This window comes from Schistocerca serialis, chromosome 1 (genome assembly GCF_023864345.2).
Source record: "Schistocerca serialis cubense isolate TAMUIC-IGC-003099 chromosome 1, iqSchSeri2.2, whole genome shotgun sequence".
In the NCBI taxonomy this organism is placed as follows: Eukaryota; Metazoa; Arthropoda; class Insecta; order Orthoptera; family Acrididae; genus Schistocerca; species Schistocerca serialis.
This window is the reverse complement of record NC_064638.1, coordinates 843050362-843072364: the sequence shown is the minus strand read 5'-3', so window position 1 is coordinate 843072364 and position 22003 is coordinate 843050362. Positions and strand designations below refer to the sequence as shown.

The 22003-nt window shown below is 40.1% G+C and overlaps 1 protein-coding gene across 1 annotated transcript in view; it reads left to right on the top strand.

The window, feature by feature from the left end:
* The window catches only part of LOC126485007 (aminopeptidase N-like), a 260634-nt gene that overhangs the window by 166332 nt on the left and 72299 nt on the right, over positions 1–22003 (top strand). The window contains exon 13 of the mRNA XM_050108615.1: positions 2349–2518. Coding sequence (XP_049964572.1) covers positions 2349–2518 — 170 coding nt within the window. The remainder of the gene's footprint in view (positions 1–2348; positions 2519–22003) is intronic.

The window sequence follows — 22003 nt, the reverse complement described above, 5'->3', positions numbered from 1 at the left end:
TAGCTAAAAAGAGAGGATGGGGGGGGGGGGGACTGTATAAACGCTAAAGTGCATAAAGGTTAAAATGCTGAAGGTAACTCGCTATTAATTACAGATGGCAAGAAGGCCTTTTGTTTTGTAGAAGCCTAGAGGACATGTTATTTTGGCTGTAGTCCGAGAGTCTAAGGGTTGCTGAGATTAAGTTCAACCTTACGTTGTAAAGAATGTTAAGGTACGGAGACGTTAAATAAGAAAAATTAGTGAAACATCTTCACATTTAATTTATATTGCTGTGTTCTTTTTTAAAAGTTAGGCTAGGTCGGGATAAATGGGGACCGTATTTTTGATGAGAGGATACATCGCCTGACAGGCTGAAACTACCGGCATTTCTTGCGGGTGACTTTGCGTCCACCGCTGGAAGAAGTGCCAGTGATGATTCGAAGGGTTTGCGGCTGCTATATGATGGTGCTCCAGCCCTCTTCGCCGTTAACCGTCTGGACGCATCTCAATCGTGCCTTTACTGATAGACGGATCGGACGAGGGGGCCAGTTGCATTGCCTGCTCGTTCACCAGACCTCAACCAATATGTTTTCTGGTTAAGAGGCATCTCAAAAGTATCGTGTATGCAGAGCCGATTCCAGATGTGGAGACACTGGAGCAACGTATTCATGCTGGCTTTGACTCTGTTCGGACGCAGCGTGGTCGATGTGAACGTGTGAGGCAGAACATACTACGGCGCGTACACGCATGCATTGAGGCACATGGAAACCATTTTCAGCACATACTATACAACTGTAATTGCATGGGACAACGAATATTAGGTTTCAGTCTGTGTAAGAATGTATGATTGAATAAACGCTCTCTAACATGGAAACCATGCATTTCCGGACATAAGTTCATTAGACGATTTTTGTTTCGAATCCTCTCATCAATCAATCTCTAGAGTTTGTACAATGTATTTTAATGCAATTTGGGGCATTATCACTTATTGCAAAGTATAATTTTGTAACTACTGGATAAGACAACAAAAATTAATATAATTTACCTGTATTTGATGGATAAAATAATAGAACGATGTTACTTTCCTTCCTAATATTAAGGTTCAGTTTAATGCAAGAATGTAAGAGAACTTGAGGGTACTATAAACCCATAGACAATCACGTAATTTTCATATCGTCTGCTGTTCATAAATGCAAGTACTTTAAGGAGGAAGGAAGTTAGACTAGGGTTTATCGTCCCGTCGACATAGGGGTTACTAGAGACGGAGCACAAGTCAAGGATGGGGAAGAAAATCGACTGTGCCCGTGCAAAAGAACCAAGCCAACATTTGCCTGCAGTGATTTAGGGAAATCACTGAAAACTTAAATGTGGATGACCGGACTGGTATTTGTACCGTCCTCCCGAATGCGAGTCCAGTGTACTGACCTGTGCGCCAACTCGCTCATTTGTAAGTACTTTTGTTTAACTAATAATGATGCAGGGTCCACAAGGAATATAAGCTCAACGAATATTGCAAGGACTGCAGGACGGATGTTTTAGTGTATATTCTGCTTTGTGGAACATCCGCGATTCAAAGTTTTCTGCATGCTTACAGTACTACTTCTGTTGAACATCTGGTGATGGTTTTCGATGAGAACTGAAGCCGAAAATAATAAACAAAAAAAAAAAACCATTTGTAATCAAGGCGGTAAAAAACTATTACAAATTGTTTGGGTAACGGATCTCAGGACGCTCTGTCACAGCTGAAGCGTATTGATCTGACGTGGCGTGAAAAAAATGGCTCTGAACACTATGGGACTTAACTTCTAAGGTCATCAGTCCCCTAGAACTTAGAACTACTTAAACCTAACTAACCTAAGAACATCACAAACAGCCATGCCCGAGGCAGGATTCGAACTTGCGATCGTAGCGGTCGCGCGGTTCCAGACTGTAGCGCCTAGAACCGCTCGGTCACAACGGCCGACTCGTAGCCTGAAGACTGAAAATATTTTACCCAGTCAATTTGTTGTTATATTGGGCTTCCCTGAGTTTTGAGTGTTTAGCTAGGCTGGTCAGATATTGATGACGGCATGGTTTGCTTTCGAAAAATCTTATAATTTCTATGATGCATAACACTCCACCAGAAAACTACCTCGGAATTCGTTGCTAGTGAAAGTGTCTGTGTGTGCATGTGTGTGTGTGTGTGTGTGTGTGTGTGTGTGTGTGTGTGAGAAAGAGAGAGCGAGAGAGAGAGAGAGAGAGAGAAAGAGAAAGAGAGAGAGAGAGGCAGAGACAGCGAGAGGGAGAGAAGGAGAGAGGGAGAGAGAGAGAGAGAGAGAGAGATGGAGAGGAGCGCGTGGTGTAACGGCCTTCCTTGTTGACGTGGGCAGCTGTTCGTGCGGCGCCTGGTGACCCCGCTGTACGAGTCTGAGCCGGACTCGAAGCTGGGCCGTCTGGCCAAGCACGCGCTGTGCGCCGCCGGCTACCCGCCCTGCATCGAGGAGTCGCTGGCCGCCTTCTCCGCCTGGACACGCATGGAGGACCCCGACGAGGGAAACCCGTAAGTAGTGCCTCTGCGTCGCCCATCGTGAAGTCGCAAGTCGCGACACACTTTTTTTTATTTTTTATTTATTTATTTTTTTTTTTTTTTTAGTAGATCTCATCTTGTTCTACAGGGTGTTACCAAAAGGTACGGCCAAACTTCCAGGAAACATTCCTCACACACAAATAAAGAAAAGATGTTATGTGCACATGTGTCCGGAAACGCTTACTTCCATGTTAGAGCTCATTTTATTACTTCTCTTCAAATCACATTAATCATGGAACGGAAACACACAGCAACAGAACGTACCAGCGTGACTTCAAACACTTTGTTACAGGAAATGTTCAAAATGTCCTCCCTTAGTGGGGATACATGCATCCACCCGCCGTCGCATGGAATCCCTGATGCTCTGATGCAGCCCTGGAGAATGGCGTATTGTATCACAGCCGTCCACAATACGAGCACGAGGAGTCTCTACATTTGGTACCGAGGTTGCGTAGACAAGAGCTTTCAAATGCCCCCGTAAATGAAAGTCAAGAGGGTTGAGGTCAGGGGAGCGTGGAGGCCATGGAATTGGTCCGCCTCTACCAATCCATCGGTCACCGAATCTGTTGTTGAGAAGCGTACGAACACTTCGACTGAAATGTGCAGGAGCTCCATCGTGCATGAACCACATGTTGTGTCGTACTTGTAAAGGCACATGTTCTAGCAGCACAGGTAGAGTACCCCGTATGACATCATGATAACGTGCTCCATTGAGCGTAGGTGGAAGAACATGGGGCCCAATCAAGACATCACCAACAATGCCTGCCCAAACGTTCACAGAAAATCTGTGTTGATGACGCGATTACACAACTGCGTGCGGATTCTCGTCAGCCCACAACTGGCGGTGAATCGAGGAAGTACAGTACATACTGACGAAACTAAAATGACTAAATGGAAATTAAGCGTTTCCGGACACATGTCCACATAACATCTTTTCTTTATTTGTGTGTGAGGAAAGTTTCCTGAAAGTTTGGCCGTACCTTTTTGTAACACCCTGTATATTGTTCGTTGAATTTGTTAGGGGCGGTCGTCCGATGACACCCATTGAGGTTCTTCGTTGATCCGTTCACTCAGTTTTTTTATTACAGAGGGTAGCTAACCCTCTGACCGAACACGCTGAGCTACCGTGCCGGCATCTCGAGGTAAATGTGTTGGTGGCTGAGTCTGACACTTCGGAAACGCAATGTATCCACACAGAGAATAGCAGCTATCAGAGATGTAGCAGAATCAGATTGCTTTCTTGTACCATTCAGCTACAAAAGCCCATTTTCTCTTCTTGCATTTTGGCCAACTAGGGACGATGTGCTCTCTTCTCTTCGTCGTTTCATCATGTCTGTTTTCCATATTTCTTCAAAGATAATTTTTCAGTTATTACCCGTGATCATTTCAGAATTTCAGCTGTTTTGGAATCTTCCCCACTGGCTTTGTTATTTTTTGAGAGTTGCAGCGGCTTCTCTGATTTCTTCATTGATTAATGACATGTTTTTCTTCATTCTTACAAAATCTTAAAATTGTTATTTGTGACTCGGTTCTGTGCTATTTAACAATTTATAAAACACATTTTCCAAGTATTTCATTATTTTCTGTATTATTATACCGAAGTCTACACGTTTCTTTCTTGAAGCTAATATTTAGAGCCTGGTAGCGCTTTAACATATTCACGAATGTCTTAGAAAAAACTGGATTTTTTTGCGACGTTTTCTTGCATGTCGAATAGTTATCATTTTTCAAATGATTTTTCGAGTCTCCATGTTATTCTCTTGACTCTTTACTCTGTTATTTAAATTACTCATAGTATTCGACGGTTCCTGAATTTTAAATTTTCTCCATATTATTGACCTTGCTGTTACCGCTTTTCACTCTCGTCATTCTAACACAATCTCCTTTTATTTTTGACTAACCCAGAGATTTGCTTGCTTCAGTGTCAATTTACCTAGATAGTCATTGCCAGTTGGCAGGTTTAGTTATTGTTATTTCACCTTGTAATTGCTTCATTCCTTTTTCTGTTGTGGCTCGTCTATCTGTGTCGTATTTTATTAATTTCAGTTATGTTTTAATGTTTTTATAAGATAAAATTTTAAGTCTAATTTTTGGGGAGATCGTAATGAGAACCAAATTCGTTATTGATGGCTACTTCAACATTATTTTTTTAGAAACTTGCTGATGATCTAACTGGAATTCTCCTAATTCTACCGGTTAAAGGCGCTGCAGTTTGGAACCGCAAGACCGCTACGGTCGCAGGTTCGAATCCTGCCTCGTGCATGGATGTTTGTGATGTCCTTAGGTTAGTTAGCTTTAACTAGTTCTAAGTTCTAGGGGACTGATGACCTCAGCAGTTGAGTCCCATAGTGCTCAGAGCCATTTGAACCATTTGAACCTAATTCTACGTTTGCTGACATCCATATGTCAACTACTGTTGCTTAACTCTTCCTCTTTGTAACAAGCTTACTTTTGTCGTGTTCTTTTTATTGCTTTTTATTACTGTAATGCCTTTTGTACGTTATAAGCTCATTACAGACTTCAACTATTGTATCCCACTTTATTTTCGCTGTTCACTTAATTATTGAAAACTAGTGTATGCCGACATTAGCGACATCTGGTGAACTCACAACAGAAACATCTTGTGGCTACTGTACGGCAGCTTGTTTTCAACAGTAGTGCTACTGACAACATGACTCGTGCATACGATGTTATTTATATATATCTGACGATGCTTGTGCTGATTCTGCATTTAACATTTGACGATGTCACTATGGCTACAGTACATTAGGACTTCGTTTTTATGAAACAGGTATGCCTCTTCATACTTAAAGCGCACACATGCATATATTGTCAGTAGTACTTTTCATTATGGTCTACGTATTGTTTTTAAGCTGTAGACAATCTGCGAGTGTAGTTATGTTTTTCTCAATTTTTGCTGCAGATCTGATGATGGTCATTATAGACCGAAACCGGTAATCTGTTAACAAATAGTTTGTGACCATAGACGTAGAGCAAAGGAAACTCTTCGTGACTACAAACCACTGACCCGTAATTCACGGGAATTAGGTGATCTATGCGTGTATACTTAGTGGCGCTTTCCGAATTTTCCACTTCCATGCAATACTAAGCTCCAGAAGGAATTCGTTGTCAATATTTGAGACCGGTAGTTATCTTTTATTGAAGACTAATTTATTTACCTATCTCATTCCGTGCAGCTTCCGCAAGCGAATTAATGTATCATTGAGGCAGTATAGAAATAACAGCATAAAATTAAGTAGGATTGTAGTCATTGTTGGAGCAAGTGAAAATTTCATTTATCCAATGTAAACTTTTGAGAGAGGACGTGATGATCTACAAGTGGTCCAGGTTCAAAGAAGTAAAAAGGCACAATCTGTTACCTGGAAATTTCTGTATGAGCTCTCGAATGGTGGTGTGCATATTTACTGACCGATTAAAAAAGTTTCTTTTCATCCATTCTGTGTAAGACCAGAGGAGGGAAGTGATGGTAAGCACAAAATACGACAAAAAATTACTTACTCGTCGGGGACTTCATGCTAATACGTTTGACTCCAACTCGAACCTCGGCCTCAGTTCAGTGAGGAAGAGAGTCCAAAAGATTTTTCAGGTACACCAAATCTTTCTGAAGCCACCCACTGATTATCAGATTCGATAGAATTATAAAAAAAAAGTTTGAATATGTGTGTGGGACTTTACTGCTAAGGTCATCAGTCCCTAAGCTTACACACTACTTAACCTAAATTATCCTAAGGACAAACAAACACACCTCTGCCCGAGGGAGGACTCGAACCTCCACCGGGACCAGCCGCACAGTCCATGACTGCAGTGCCTGAGACCGCTCGGCTAATCCCGCGCGGCTATAGAATTATCAAATTGCGGAAATGACGATTGCTACATTTCGTCCCCTGTCACAAATAGTACTAGAGATACAGGTTTTGTAGGATCAAGCTCAGCTGATATAGCGCACCATACGAGGCTCATCATGAAGATGTAATAGTTTCGAGGGCAACATTTGAGGAGTCAAGACATCGAATCCTCAGTCTGCTCTACACCTCCAGTTTACAGGTTGTTTCATTGAAGACGTACAGCCTAATCTGCCCCCGTAAGCAATGGCCTTTTACGAAGCACCCGACTCCAAATCACTGCATGCAGTTCTATTCCCAGCGGTCGCTCGGAAGCTGCTTGAGATGCAACTACGTTGACTGACAGCAACAGTTCCTTTCGGGTTTGAAGGAGATTGCCATTGGCAAGTCGCGACAGTCTCTCCTTTCTCTGTCTGCTAGGATCTTTTTACGACCGTTGTTCTTTCACAGTTTTACAGGGCTGCGAGATATAGCATTCTCTGTAGACACGTTGCACGGAAGATATTGGTACACCAAAAGGTGGAGCAGTTTTGCTCACAGCACGTCCAAACATGACATATGTTTTCTGCTGTTCTGTCATGACTAGAGGTCGACTCACCTTACTGCGGCGATTCCATACAACCAGATGAGCTATACACTCCACTCCACTTCAATGCCATCATGTACACTGAAGGTGTCGGCCGCTGTGGCCGAGCGGTTCTAGACGCCTCAGTCCGGAACCGCGCAACTGCTACGGTCGCAGGTTCGAATCCTGCCTCGGGCATTGATGTGTGTGATGTCCTTAGGTTAGTTAGCTTTAACTAGTTATAAGTTCTAGGGGACTGATGACCTCAGATGTTAAGTCCCATAGTGCTCAGAGCCATTTGAACCATTTTTTAGCCATTTGAACCATTTGAACACTCATGGTGTACAGTCACATGACCTCCTAGTACTTTCTAAATTACAGCGTTCCAAAGCGACCGTTATGCTCTTTTAACCGTTTCACTCCCAATTTTATTTCAAAGACATTAATGTATGGTTGCTTTAATGCATGTCATAATTATGGCTCTGAACACTATGGGACTTAGGGACTTAGAACTACTTAAACCTAACTAACCTAAGGACATCACACACATCAATGTCCGAGGCAGGATCGAACCTGCGACCGTAGCAGGCGGACGGATCCGGACTGAAGCGCCTAGAACCGCTCGGCCACACCGGCCGGCTGTCGTAATTAGACGTAGCAATATGAAAAGAATGTTTTCCACCGTTCCGTTTTCAAGGAGGGTCGGAGGTGAGAGTTAGCAGCTACAGGTTTATTCGTACGTACCTCTAGGGTTTAAGAAGATGACTGCGCAAAATCTCCAAGACATACTGAAAACAGACACATCAATGGACAGAGTTTCTCTCCAAGTTTGTAACGCACACTACATGTTTTCAGTACGGATTGCGTTTGTCACGGGGCAAGCGTCAATTCGTGGGTGCAAGCCCTTGAAACGCTGTGTCAGGGAAAGCGCGAAGGCAGCCCGCTTTTCGAATCTGGTTAATTGGGTTGCCTGTCTGCAGGTGAGAAATAATTCAATGTGACAATATGGAGACCAGGGTTAACAACGAAATTTGACAACAGCACAATCTACAGATGCAATCTGTAATTATAAGAATTCTGGCAACCATTAGCAGGCTTCCGTTTACCAGTGGGGAATTGATACACTGAAATAATATGCAGCGTTTCTCTGATAACCTAGTTTACGATACATACGCCCCAATGTTAATCAAAGGGTTAAAGGGGTGACTAACATTATGTTTGGTGAGTTCACACCCTAGACAATTCGTGTTTTATTTTACCTTTTAGTTTGTTAGATTGGTTTGGAAGCTAACAAAACAAGATTACATATGTATTACAGTGGCCACCAAATAGACAGATCAAGATCATTCCTGTTACGTAAAGTCTTCAGGCGCAAAGCGCTGTGATTTGTCCGCTTCACAGCATTGTTGCCCCATACACACTACAGCAAAGACGGAGGTCAACGCCAGCTGTATCTTCGGTATTCCCGTGCAATATCGTCTGCTCGCCTGCGGTTTGTGTCTTCCGGAGAAAGGTGAAAAAATGGCTCTGAGCACTATGGGACTTAACATCTGAGGTCATCAGTTCCCTACACTTAGAACTACTTAAACCTAACTAACCCAAGGACATCACACACACCCATGCCCGAGGTAGGATTCGAACCTGCGACCGTAGCAGCTGCGCGGTTCCGGACTGAAGCGCCTAGAACCGCTCGGCCACAGTGGCCGGTGAGTTGACTTGTGTTCTTTAATGAGAGAAATGTAGGAGCAAGGGCCTACCTATAGTGCTACACCGGTCAGTGTGTAGAAATAGCGACAAGACATTGGAAAATAAAACTAAAATTGCCGTATTTAGCGTAGTGGAATGTTTTATTGATCTGGCCAACAGTGAACACGTCAGTAGGAAGATAAATTTTGCGGAAGTTCATAAATTGACAACAAAAGCTCGTGGTATTTTCGAATGGACTGTAAGCCCTAATAACAGTGTAGTAACAACTGCATAATTTGTAGATGTTGAATTTGAAAATTCTAACAAGAAGTTATTGCCTATAATTGTACATGGTTACTACTACAGAGTATCCGACGGCCAGAGAAATCAGTGAAAAAAAATATCGTGACTCAGAAATCTTCCTTTTTCGTCTTCTCCGCTCACTTCATTTTCGATTCAGAGAGTGTAGTGCTGGACGAAAGCCTAAGTACAATGCACTTGCTACGTTTTAAAGACAATAGTTCTGTAGTAGATAAAACTTGGGTTTCACAAAACTCTACAAACAAATACACGTATTTTGACCGACTTTAACAGAAACAGTGGAGTTTTCTATAGAGTACATCGACTTTCTGGTGGTGGGTGCAGTGTTGAATGGCCTGTAAGAGCAGAAAATAATTAGTTTTCGAGAGGAACGGAATATTATCGGTTCTACTAAGGCGAGTTATCGGAACTAGAATCCTCTCGTCGGCGTACAAGTACTTGTGCTCTGTCGCGCACAGTCTCTCTCGAAAATAAATTTTATTCTAGATGGCACAATATAATAATGATGTCTCGAATGTTAGTAAAATTAATTTTATAATTTCCTTAACGACTTTCTCGCTGGGAGTCTCTACGCAGTCCAAGGAAACGCAAATTCATCAGCGACGACATTTATCGTTATAAAGAAGAAAAATTTGAGATAATTACTTATTAATTTTTTAATTAGATTACATGTTTCGCTCACTCTGATATGTGGTTCTGAGAAGACAAGACGGGTTGCTGAGGCACCTACTTAGGTCTGAAGATGATTCTGTGTGATCGATACATGTAATCCAACTAAAACTGAGACTGAACAATAAATTAGAATTATCTCAAATAACAATACGTTAGTTCTCAAGACACAAATATATCGACTATAGTGACACGTCGGGAAGTTTCACATCACTTACGAATTTTATTTTTTGTCTCTGAATACTTTTATGTTTTCATGATAAAATATCTACTACATGCATCTGTAAACTTTGAAAATGTTCGTATATGGGGTGTATCAAAAAGAATCATCCGATTTAAGAAAAAATCATAGCTTTTAACTTATTTGAGGTATGTGCGTGAACAACATACTGTTGGAGAGCAAACCCTCGAGTTTTACATGGCTTCCACTAGGTAGCAGAAGTGCGCATCCAATTTAGTTCTAGTAAAAATGGTGTCGGGATAACAGAAAGCGTTTTGTGTTCTACGTTTTGCGCAGTGCGAGTCAGTAATAACTGTTCAGCGTGACTTACGTACTATGAATGGTGTGGATCCTCCTACAGCACAGAGAATTACACGATAGCATGAAAAATTCCGAGAAACAGGTTGTTTGTGTGAAGGCAAATCGCCGGGCCGTCCCCGAGTATCTGACATAGATGTCAAACGCATCCGCCATAGTTTCAAAATGAGACGGCAGAAATCCGTTCGCCGTGCAGTTCGTCAGCTCAACGTGCCCCCGATGTCCGTCTGGCATGTGTCGCGTCGACGTTTACACATGAAACCGTACAAAATTCAGCTACTGCATATTCTTCGTGAAGGTGACAAAAAACAACCTGCGGAGTTCCGTAATTTCGTTCCTGGTAAGATGGAGGATGAAAATTTCCTTCCACGCTTAGTGTTTAGTGACGAGGCAACATTCCATTTAAATGGAAAGGTGAACCGTCATAATGTGATACTACGGGGTACGGAACAATCGCAAGAAGTTGTACAACATGAGACTGACTTCCCAGAATTTGATGTGTTTTGTGCGGTTTCACGGGAAAAGGTTTATGGTCCAGTTTTCTTTTCAGAGAACGCTCTTGCAGGAAGCACATATCTCTATATGCTTGAGAACTTGCTTCTCCCACAGCTGGAGACTGATTCGAACGACTTCATTTAGCAACAGGATGGGGCACCGCCAAACTGGCATCTGGAAGTGCGGGAATTTTTAAATCAAATAATTGCTGAACGATGGATCGGTCGCACTGGACCAAATGATTCATCCTGAAACTTCTTTTTTTTTTTTTTAAAAAAAGTATTTTTTTTACTTATATTGCAGCAAGTGTCAGTTGCTAGTCTTTATCATCTCAACATTGACCCACAATATCCCGGCGCTGCTCAGAAAATGATAACCTGACTTCAAATAATTAATACAAAAGAATGGCCCTGAATTAGTAGAAAATCCTAACAATATCCTATACGTTTCATAAGTCACTTACCTCACAAACATCATTATTACACGAACTACCGCAATACAGGCAGCTAAATAAAAGATTCTAACTACTGAAGGCTCTAACAACTAATAGGCATGTGGTTAGCAAAGGAAAGATTTTGTTGCAGAGCAAACAGTGTATTTACAAAATTTTACCTTAATCAAGTGACAACCAGTAAAAAAAAATTATATAATCATCAGTAATAAATCTCCGTGATGGATACACATTCAGACCATACGCTCATGCTAATACTGCAAACCTCCACCACAGTTAATTATTAGCCTCTTACCTCCATCACTGCTGACTACTCACTCCCGACTTCCATCACTGCTGGCTGTTCACCTCCAACTTCCATCACCGCTGACCGTCAACTTCCAACTGCTAGTCCGACCAGCCACAGACTCTCTTACAGAATGTGCACAGCGCTATCAGAGTTATTATTGCCAAAAATACAAACACATAAACAGCCTACTTACATAGTCGTCCTGATCCTCTCAAAAAAATTTTAGAAGATAGCTTGGGAAGTGGCCATGGCTAACTTGTGAAATTTTGTTCATATTAACAATATCAAATAGATCAAACGCACACAATTAGTAATATACTGTTGGTCAATAAATCAAAAAATTCACCTCACAGCCCCTAAAGGTAGTCCTAATCATTCATCAGAAGAGTAGTCTATGACAGTTTTATGCACAATGTTTGAGCAATAAAAGAAAATACACACACAAATAGTGGACCTCCATGCAGTCTTGAGGAAGTTCAAAAATGGTTCAAATGGCTCTGAGCACTATGGGACTTAACATCTATGGTCATCAGTCCCCTAGAACTTAGAACTACTTAAACCTAACTAACCTAAGGACATCACACACATCCATGCCCGAGGCAGGATTCGAACCTGCGACCGTAGCAGTCGCGCGGCTCCGGACTGAGCGCCTAGAACCGCTAGACCACCGCGGCCGGCTCTTGAGGAATTAAACTTGTCCTCCCAACGCAAACACAGTGCTGACTCTTGACATGAAGACTGGTAACGGGCCACAAAAGAGCAAATCCACAGCAGAGTCAGTCGAAGTCTTGAAGAATATTGGTAGGTAGGTCACCAGAGAGCAGACCAACAGAATGCCTTGTAGACATTTTTATAGTATAGGGCCATCAATGGTGCAGACCCACTGTAGTTCTTGAAGAGATAGCCTGGAGCCATCCTTTGCGATTGTGCGGGTGTGCAATCACAATTGAAGAGTCTTGCAGATAATATAGCAAGTCCATAAACCACCACTTGTGCACTCACTATTTTTTTTTTGCGATATCCTTAGAACCAGCAATGCTGAATTATCAACACACAAGCAAGTACTAACACAGTCATATAACCTTTCAGATTTCATACATATACTATGACCAACAGGAAAAATGTGTGCAGTTAAATGAATCCCTACTATTTACTTAACTTGAAGAACTGGTGTCTATACAATTACAATTTTTAAGGCATAAGAATATAATTACAAATGTAAAGAAAACATCATTATAGCCAAGAACATGATAATACAAATAACATTTTTAATAATACAGGCTTTACAAAAAGAATAGAAATAAACATATACATGGGTATTACAGGAATTTTGACATAAGTAAATAAATGAAAAATGAGAATATCCTTTGAAACATTAACTTGACACATGTGCATTAAAAGAAAACATAACTGAATAAATAATGTCTGAACATCTTTCCAAAGTAAAGAATATGTTACAAAACAAAATTAGATTTGAGGATAACAGTATTCCTCATCATAGTGAATGCAGCGTAGTATTAGAAGAAAAAAATTCTGCCAAATTTATCTTATCAGGTAAACACACAGAGACAGGGAGAACACAGACACACAAGGGTACACATAAACACAGCAGAATAACACAAAATGAAAGGACAGGGTCTGTTTTCAAGTGTAAAAGTGTCAAAGTGTAAGTGTAACATTTGTTCCTGCAGTACTTGTGGTAAGCATTTTATACCTACTTTATGCTCATTGCTGTTTTATTTCAAACAAAATTACTTCATTTCCAACTAAAACTTCATTTAATTCTTGCAAACTGCTCTTACTTCAACATCAGCTTCCACAAAAATCCTACCTAAGCATGCTATCTGTATTTATGCTCTCATATATTTCTTGCCTCATCATTTGTTTCCAAAAAAATCCTACTTAAACCTGTTGTCACTATACCCTACTTATCTACTCATTTCGTTTTTAAAAATAATTGTTCCTCATTATACAATACCCTTTGGCCAAACCTTTTTCTTATAGCTTCTCAATGAATTTCCTCCCAATTCATCACAGCTCATTTCCTTATATTGCATACCCCCTCTCAAACTAGCTAAGATCTAGTGAGCTCAGAAATATGAACTAGAGAATGACGCAATGCAGCAGCACAAAACAAGTAAAGCAAACAACAATGACAAAAACGCAAACTGGCAAAACAAGCAGCAGTATATCTAAATTAGTGAAGAAAATGCAACATAGCAACTAATATAAGGCAATATGCAGCAAACAAGAAAAGTACATCAGTGGTAAAACTGGGTTATTAGAGTAATACCAAGTAAAATTCAATAGGACAATGCCTTACAAATAGCAGCAGCAAATGCAATAATTTACACCTAAACATGAGAAAGCAGAAAATTACAGTAAAGATAGCAATGCAGATAAGGGAAAAGTCTATTCACATCTTAATGCCTATGTCACCTCTTAACACTAGAGTGATGCACCACAACAACTTATTCCACCAAACAATTATCAAGTCCTTGAAAAGAAAATTATGTATGCAATTCCAGTTACTAGTCACTTCTCCTTCTTATTTTTTTTTCAAGTGCTCCCCATTTCTTGGGAATGTGGATCATAAAATTATTATTTGTTGGATTTGTAGACAGAAAGTATTTACATTAGAATATGCATTAAATTTTTATTTTTTATTTTATAAAACCAATGCTGCAGCGCCGCTAGAAACTAGATATCAAATAAGCAAATACGTAAAAAGCAAAGCATAAAAACATCATTCACCAGCCATATGGCATTTCATAAGTCAGTAAAATTCTTTCAACTCTCGTAGAAGGCACTTGTCATAATCAGGTGTGTAGACGTAAGACCATTTTGCATCAATTCATAAGCATTTCAGTAAGTAGCACAAACTACAAACTCGAAAGTGTAATCATATGCCGTTCTAGGCGCTTCAGTTCGGAACCGCGCTGCTGCTACGGTCGCAGGCTCGAATCCTGCCTAGGGCATAGATATTTGTGATGTCCTTAGGCTAGTTAGGTTTAAGTAGTTCTGAGTCTAGGGAGCTGATGACCTCAGATGTTAAGTCTCATAGTGCTAGGAGCCATTTGAACCATTTTGTAATCATATGTTTCCACGTAATAGTGCGTCGTGTTTGCGGTGCATTCTGCAAAGAAATGTCAATAGCGCGCTCAACAGCCTCTCTTTTCTACATCTATTTATACATATATACTCCGCTAGCCACCAAGCGGTGTTGTGGTGGAGATCACAGTTCGTGCCAGTCATATTTTTCCCCCTCTATTCCACTAGCGGATCGCTCGAGGGGAAAAACGACTGTCTGAATGCCTCAGTACGAGCTCTAATTTCCCTTATCTTTGAATGGTGATCATTGCGCGATCTGAAAGTTGGTGGTAGTAATATACGCTCTACATCCTCGGCGAAGATAGGATTTCGGAATTTAGTGAGCAACCCCTTCCGTTTAGCGCGCCGTCTATCTGCAAGTGTGTCCCACTTCAAACTTTCTATGAGATTTGTAACGCTCTCGCGATGGCTAATTGTACCAGTCACGAAACTTGCCGCTTTTCTATAGCTGTACGAGTGCTTGCAGAAGTGCGGGAAGCTTCAAAGTTGCTGAAGCGGCACGAGTAAATTTAAAGTCCACACAAGAATAGGTATACTTCAAAGTGGTTAGTGCGCAGCTCAGCGCAGCGTTATGTCAATGTCACATGTACTCTTCACCGAAATATTTACAACAGTTTCCGCTACAGTGGCAGTTTGACACAAATAAAAAATGTCACAGGTTGAAAATTTACGTTGGAAGTGTATAGAAACGATGTCTCTTGAATAACAGTGTCAAAAAATTTTCATAAGCATTGTTGTATGCACATTCACATGTATACTCACTTTTCATAACTCTTAAAGTACGATTCTTGGTTTCCACCATTTTTTCCACAAACCACAGTCTGTAACCATTAATCCTTACCTTATCACACCCATGCATATTCATCGATACTTAAATATTTCATCATAATAAACACGTAGCATAAACATATGCCTCATATAGCACCGCCTTATTGATCATAAACATATCTCGACATCATAATACACATCGTCATCGTAATAATATCATTACAGCACATCAATCACATCTCAAAATCGTTGTAGCTTCTTTCAAATTTCAAAACTTAAAAAAGAAGACTCTGCTCGTTTCAGTAGTGTCATCTAACTCAAACGTACTTCAAAAATCATGATCCCATACATACATCACTCAAATCTCTCACAGCATCACAATGGTTCCGAAAATATATGAACAGTTCCCAAAACGGAGACAAAATACAATTCAATAAGTGTGAAGTAATCCTACTGTTCAATTACGTAGGCATATGTTACTGATGTAGTAAATGATCATTTCTCTCATTAAAATGACCAGATAGCTGTGCAATTTGGTGTCAGAGAAATATGGTACCTATGTGTAAAATTGTATAAGCAAATACCATATTAGCTAGGGCTCCTTGCGCTTGCCACACGCATGGTACACAAAGTAGATGTACCCCCATGAGGGTTAATGTAATTATACTCTCAGATATTATACTGGGTGATCAAAAAGTCAGTATAAATTTGAAAACTGAATAAATCACGGAATAATGAAGATAGAGAGGTACAAATTGACACACATGCTTGGAATGGCATGGGGTCATACAAAAGTTCAAAAAATGTCCGACAGATGGCGCTTCATCTGATCAGAATAGCAATAATTAGCAAAACAAAGTAAGACAAAGCAAAGATCATGTTCTTTACAGGAAATGCTCAATATGTCCTCCATCACTCCTCAACAATAGCTATAGTCGAGGAATAATGTTGTGAACAGCACTGTAAAGCATGTCCGGAGTTATGGTGAGGCATTGGCGTCGGATGTTGTCTTTCAGCATCCCTAGAGATGACGGTCGATCACGATACACTTGCGACTTCAGGTAACCCCAAAGCCAATAATCGCACGGACTGAGGTCTGGGGACCTGGGAGGCCAAACATGACGAAAGTGGCGGCTGAGCACACGATCATCACCAAACGACACGAGCAAGATATCTTTCACGCGTCTAGCAATATGGGGTGGAGCGCCATCGTGAATAAACATCGTACGTTCCAGCAGATGTTTATCAGCCAGGCTAGGGATGATGCAATTCTGTAACATATCGGTGTACCCCTCACCCGTCACGGTAGCAGTTACAAAACCAGAATCACGCATTTCCTCGAAGAAAAAAGGCCCGATAACGGTAGATGTGGTAAATCCAAACCATATCGTGACTTTCTCGTCGTGCAATGGAGTTTCCACGACAGTTCTAGGATTTTCGGTAGCCCAAATTCTGCAGTTGTGGGCGTTGACAGACCCTCGAAGCGTGAAATGAGCTTCGTCGGTCCACAACACGTTACTCAACTAATCGTCCTCTTCCGCCATCTCTTGAAACGGCCACGCCGCAAATGCCCTCCGCTTCACTAAATCGTCAGGTAACAGTTCATGATGCCGATGGATTTTGTACGGATAGCATCGGAGGGTTCGCCTCAGTTCCAACCAAACAGTAATGTATGGAATGCCGGTGCGACGTGCGACTGCACGAGCGCTGACTCCTGAACTATCTCAGCAGCATTACGCCTTGTGCTCGGTCGGCCACTACGGGGTCTATTGTCTAAACAACCCGTGGCTTAGAACTTCGAAATCATTCTCGCCACAACTGCATTTGTCAACGGACCTTTACCCGTTCGTATCTCCTTTTTATGGCGATAGGATCGTAACGCTGAACTAGCACATTCCCCATTCTGATAATACAGCTTTACTAAAAGCGCCTGGTGGCGCATCTGATTCTCTCTCTCATTACAGCTGCTTTTTTACACGATGGTCATGCGCAGTCACTGACGTTTTGCTGTCCAGCAACATCTGTCGGACATTTTGTGAACTTTTTTTTTCTAATAAACCCCCATGTCATTCCAAGCATGTGTGTCAATTTTTACCTCGCTCTCTACATTATTCAGTGGTTTATTAAGTTTTCAAATGTATACTGACTTTTTGATCACCCGGTAGATTAAACTGCAGAATTAAATGCACTACCGAAAACCTTCTCTGTATCATAGTAGTTCTAAAATATTTCTAAAAATGTTCCAAGTCAAAAATTAATCTCTCAAATCCGTGTCCTGTAGCGCTAAACTGTGCATTTTGCTGTAAGATAATTTCTGTCACGGCTCAATGGTAAAAATGTGCCAAGTGTCGTAGTTATCGTTGTTCATAGGCGAAGTTCTCCAGAAGTCAATGTACTTACCTTGTCATTTACAAAAGTAACGTGCTACGCGTAAAAATGTCGCAGTTATTACGTTCATTGGCGTGACCTTGACAGTACTATACTGTAACATATTGTTGTGTTACGAAAACTACCTGTCTCGGTGTAGCTGTGCCACAAAAGTCATTACCAAAACATGTTTTACTTTCCAGAAGAACGTAGAAAAACTGTACAGACATAAAACACAAATGGCGTAAAAGCAATAATGAAGATTTTGTCACTCATTAGTAGTGTCGTAACATAATCGTGTAGCTGTCAAACAAACCAAATACCGTGTGATCTGTAATCCCTGAGAAAGGACATTAAATAAAGCGAAAATTTATGGAAATGACTAAGTGAGAAGGCAAATTATTTCTCAATAAACGGTTTTACATGAGAAATGCGGTGTAGTCCTTTACTTTTCTCAGTACGCAGAGTTTTAACTTGAACGCAATTATCATGCGGTATACGTCGGATCCTATAAGGTCCATTGTAAATCAGTAAAAAATTCTGACTCAAATGTTTCTTCTTATGTGACAATGAATGGGCTTTAATGAGAACTTTCTGACCAATATGTAATTTCTTAGCATTTGTCTTACCGTGTAGCTTTATCCTTTTTATGCAGCAGAATTTATACTTTTAATAGCCAATTATGTCTTTATGTCGAAGTTTACATGCATCTGGAAAAGGTACAAGCTCTCTGATTCTGTTCGGTGGTTCCTCATTCTTCAGTACATGAATGGGTGGTAAAGCAGTGGAGTAATGAGGCATTTTATTCAATAAGTTTTAAAATAAGTGCAAATATCTATCCCAATATTGATGCTTCCTGTGACAATAAAGTCTGCAAAACTTTTTAATTTCTTCCATGTTCTGTTCAGACGGGTTACAATGTGGAGAGTACAATGAAATAAAAACAGGTTTGATTTCACGATTGCGAAGCATGCGTGACCAAATAGCAGATCTGAATTGTGGTCCATTATCTGAAATTACTTTGGCAACGTGTCCAACTTCACGTAAGAAATTTTTGACAAATGCGTTGGATATAGACCGTCCAGTCGCTTTGCGTAACGGTGTGAAAGTAACAAGTTTGATGTAAATTCAACAGCGACTAAAAAGTACGAAAATCCTTTCAATGTTTTAACAAGGGTTCTCAGAAGATCAATGGCAGCAAATTCATTTAATCTCTTCGGAATGATAGTAAACAATGGAGCACGATGTGAGATAGTAGCTGGTTTAGCTTTTTGACGAAGTTTACAAATGGATAAGACTCTACTAATTCTATTTTCCATGTTGTTAAAATAACAATTCGTCCGAAGAAAATGATAACATTTTCGTGGACCAAAATGTGCATAGCTGAAATGAGTGTACCAGATGAGCTTATTAACAAAATCGTCAGGAATACAATGTACACATAAGTTATAATCAACAGTGCAACGTTTGAAGAGTATGTTGTTTCTTACCAGATAATAATGCCGAATCTGTGAGTGTGTCTTTTCATGCCAGTTACTTTTGATATCTTTCCAAATCGGATCTTTGTCTTGTTCATAAGCAATGTCCTTTAAAGATGCAGTGATGAATGTTTTCAAAGGATATTTTTGAATGTAAAGAGTACTGAAATTTTTCTCAAGGTTAGCTTCTGCGTTACTTTTCTCAAGGCCAGCCGGTGCACATGAAAGTTGAAACGTCCCCTTAGAGAAATTATACATGACTGTGCTTAAACTGACACAATATTTTTTAGCGCAACGCAATCTGACTTTCAATAATCCCTACAAAAGAATGGCCCTGACTAGCATTAACCTATACCTTTCACAAATCACTTACCTCACAAAAATCTTCGTTACTCGAACTACAGCAATACAGCGAGCGCCACTACTGCCAGCTAAATAAAAGATTCTAACTACTGAAGGCACTAACTACTGATAGGCATAGTTAGCAAATGAAAGATTTTGATAGAGAACAAACAATGTATTTACCTTAATAGTGTTCAAAAGTCATAATATATATGTAGCAGTTCATGACATCCATTCTTACAAACGTATTGTTTCTGATGGACACACGTCCAGATCATCCACTCTCAAAATTCCGCCATTTCTCTCCCCACGTCCACCACTGCTGGCGGATCACCCCCAACTACGCAACGCTATGCGCAACATCCAGCTGCCCAACACTACAATAGCCAACAACAATGCAAACCCGCCACAAACTGCATACAGCACAGCCAGTGATTTTCATACAGAGCGCTACGTGGCGTTACCAATAAAAAAAACCTAAACAGCCTACTTACATAGCCCCCATGCTCCCCACAAAAAGTTTTACAAATTGTTTTGGGCAGTGGCCAGTAATGATTTGATAAAATTTTTCATAATTACAAAACAAAGATATCAAATGCACACACTTATTGATACAATGTTGGTCAAAAGCTAAAATTTTCTCACTGTCTATAAAGACAGTCCTGATCATTCATCACAGTCAAATTGCAGTGTTTTTTTTTCTCAAAGTCTGAGCAGTAAAAGAGAATGCACACGGAAGTAGTGGGTTTCCATGCAGTCTTGAAGAAGTAGTGTTGTCCTTCCAACGGAAAGACAGTGCTGACTCTTTTCATGCAAACAGGTAATGGGCCACAACAGAGCAAACCCACAGCAGAGTCAGTCGACGTTTTAAAGAATATTGTTAGGTAGGTCATCACAGAGGAGACCCACTGTAGTCCTGGTAGAGAGTATGCTATTGGTGGGCCTCCAGAGGTGCAGACCCACTGCAGTCCTTGTAGAAATAATGGTATTGGTGAGTCATCAAAGGTGTAGACCCACTGTAGTCCTTGTAGAGATGGCTAGCAGCCATCCGTTGCGACTGTGCAGGTGCACAACCACCATAGAAGAGTCTTGTGGACAATATAGCAAGTTCATGAACCACCATGTGTGCACTCACAAAAAATTTTTTTTTGAAATGTCCTTAGAACCAGCAATGCTGTTATCCAGTCCCTTGCTGAATTATTAACACATGTGCAAACACTATCAGTCCCTACTTCTCACATATTGTCCATATACTATGACCAACAGAAACGTGTGCAGTGAAATGTAACTTACAAGTTACTTAATTTGATGAACTGGTGTCAATTACAATTTTATAACATAAGAATACAATAACAAAGGTACAAAATACATCACTAAAGAACATAACAATACAGATAATATTTGTAATAATAGGGGCTTAACAAAAGAATAGAAATAAACATATACATCAGTGTTACAGGAATTATGACGTAAGTAAAAACATAAAAGGTCAGAATAACTTTCGAAACATCAACTTCACATGTGAGCATTAAAACAAAACAGAATCTTTACAAAGTAAATAACATATTATAAAATGCAAATTATATTTGAGGATAACAGTATTCCTCATCATAGTGAATGTAGCTGAGTATTAGAAAAATTTTACAATATAAGTCTTATCAGATGAACACATAAAGACATGAAGAACACAAATACACAAGGTACACAGACACATAGTGGAATAACACAAAAGGACAGGACAGGGTTTGTTTTACTGCAGTATTTTCCAAACAAAACTTTCTTTACTTCTTGGAGATCTCCCTTCATTCATCATTATTCTCATAAAGTCCTACCGATACCTGCTTTCTGTATTCTATTCATCTCATCATTCAAAATAATTATTCTTCATTGTACAGTACCCTTTTTTTTACAAACTTTTTCGTTTAACTTCTCAATGCATTTCTTCCAATTCATTGAAACTCATTCTCTTGCATAGTCTACCCCCTCTTAAGCTAACTTAAATCTACTGAGCTCAGATATATATACTGAGGGATGAGGCAATGCAGCAGCACACAACAAATTAACATAAACAGCAATGATAAAAATTACAAATTGGAAAAGCTAGCAACAGTAAATCAAATTAACAAAGGAAATGCAACATTCCAACTAATATGAGCCAATGTGCAGCAACAAGAAAAATAAATCAGTAGTAAAACTGGCTTAACAGAGTAATAGAAAGTGAAATTCAGTAGCACTATGCCTGGCAAACAGCAGCAGAAAATGCAATAACTAATATCTAAATATGACAAAGCTCAAGCAGAAAAAATAGTACACTAAAGGCAACAATGCAGATAAGGAAAATTTCTATTCACATTTTAATGTCTATGTCATTAAAGTGGTGCACCACAACTTATTCTACCATAAAATTACCAAGTACTTGAAAAGAAAATTATGTTTGCAGTTACTGTTACTAGTCCCTTCTTATTGTTCTTTCCTTTCCAAGTGCTCCTTTTTTTGAAGAATGTGGATCATAAAA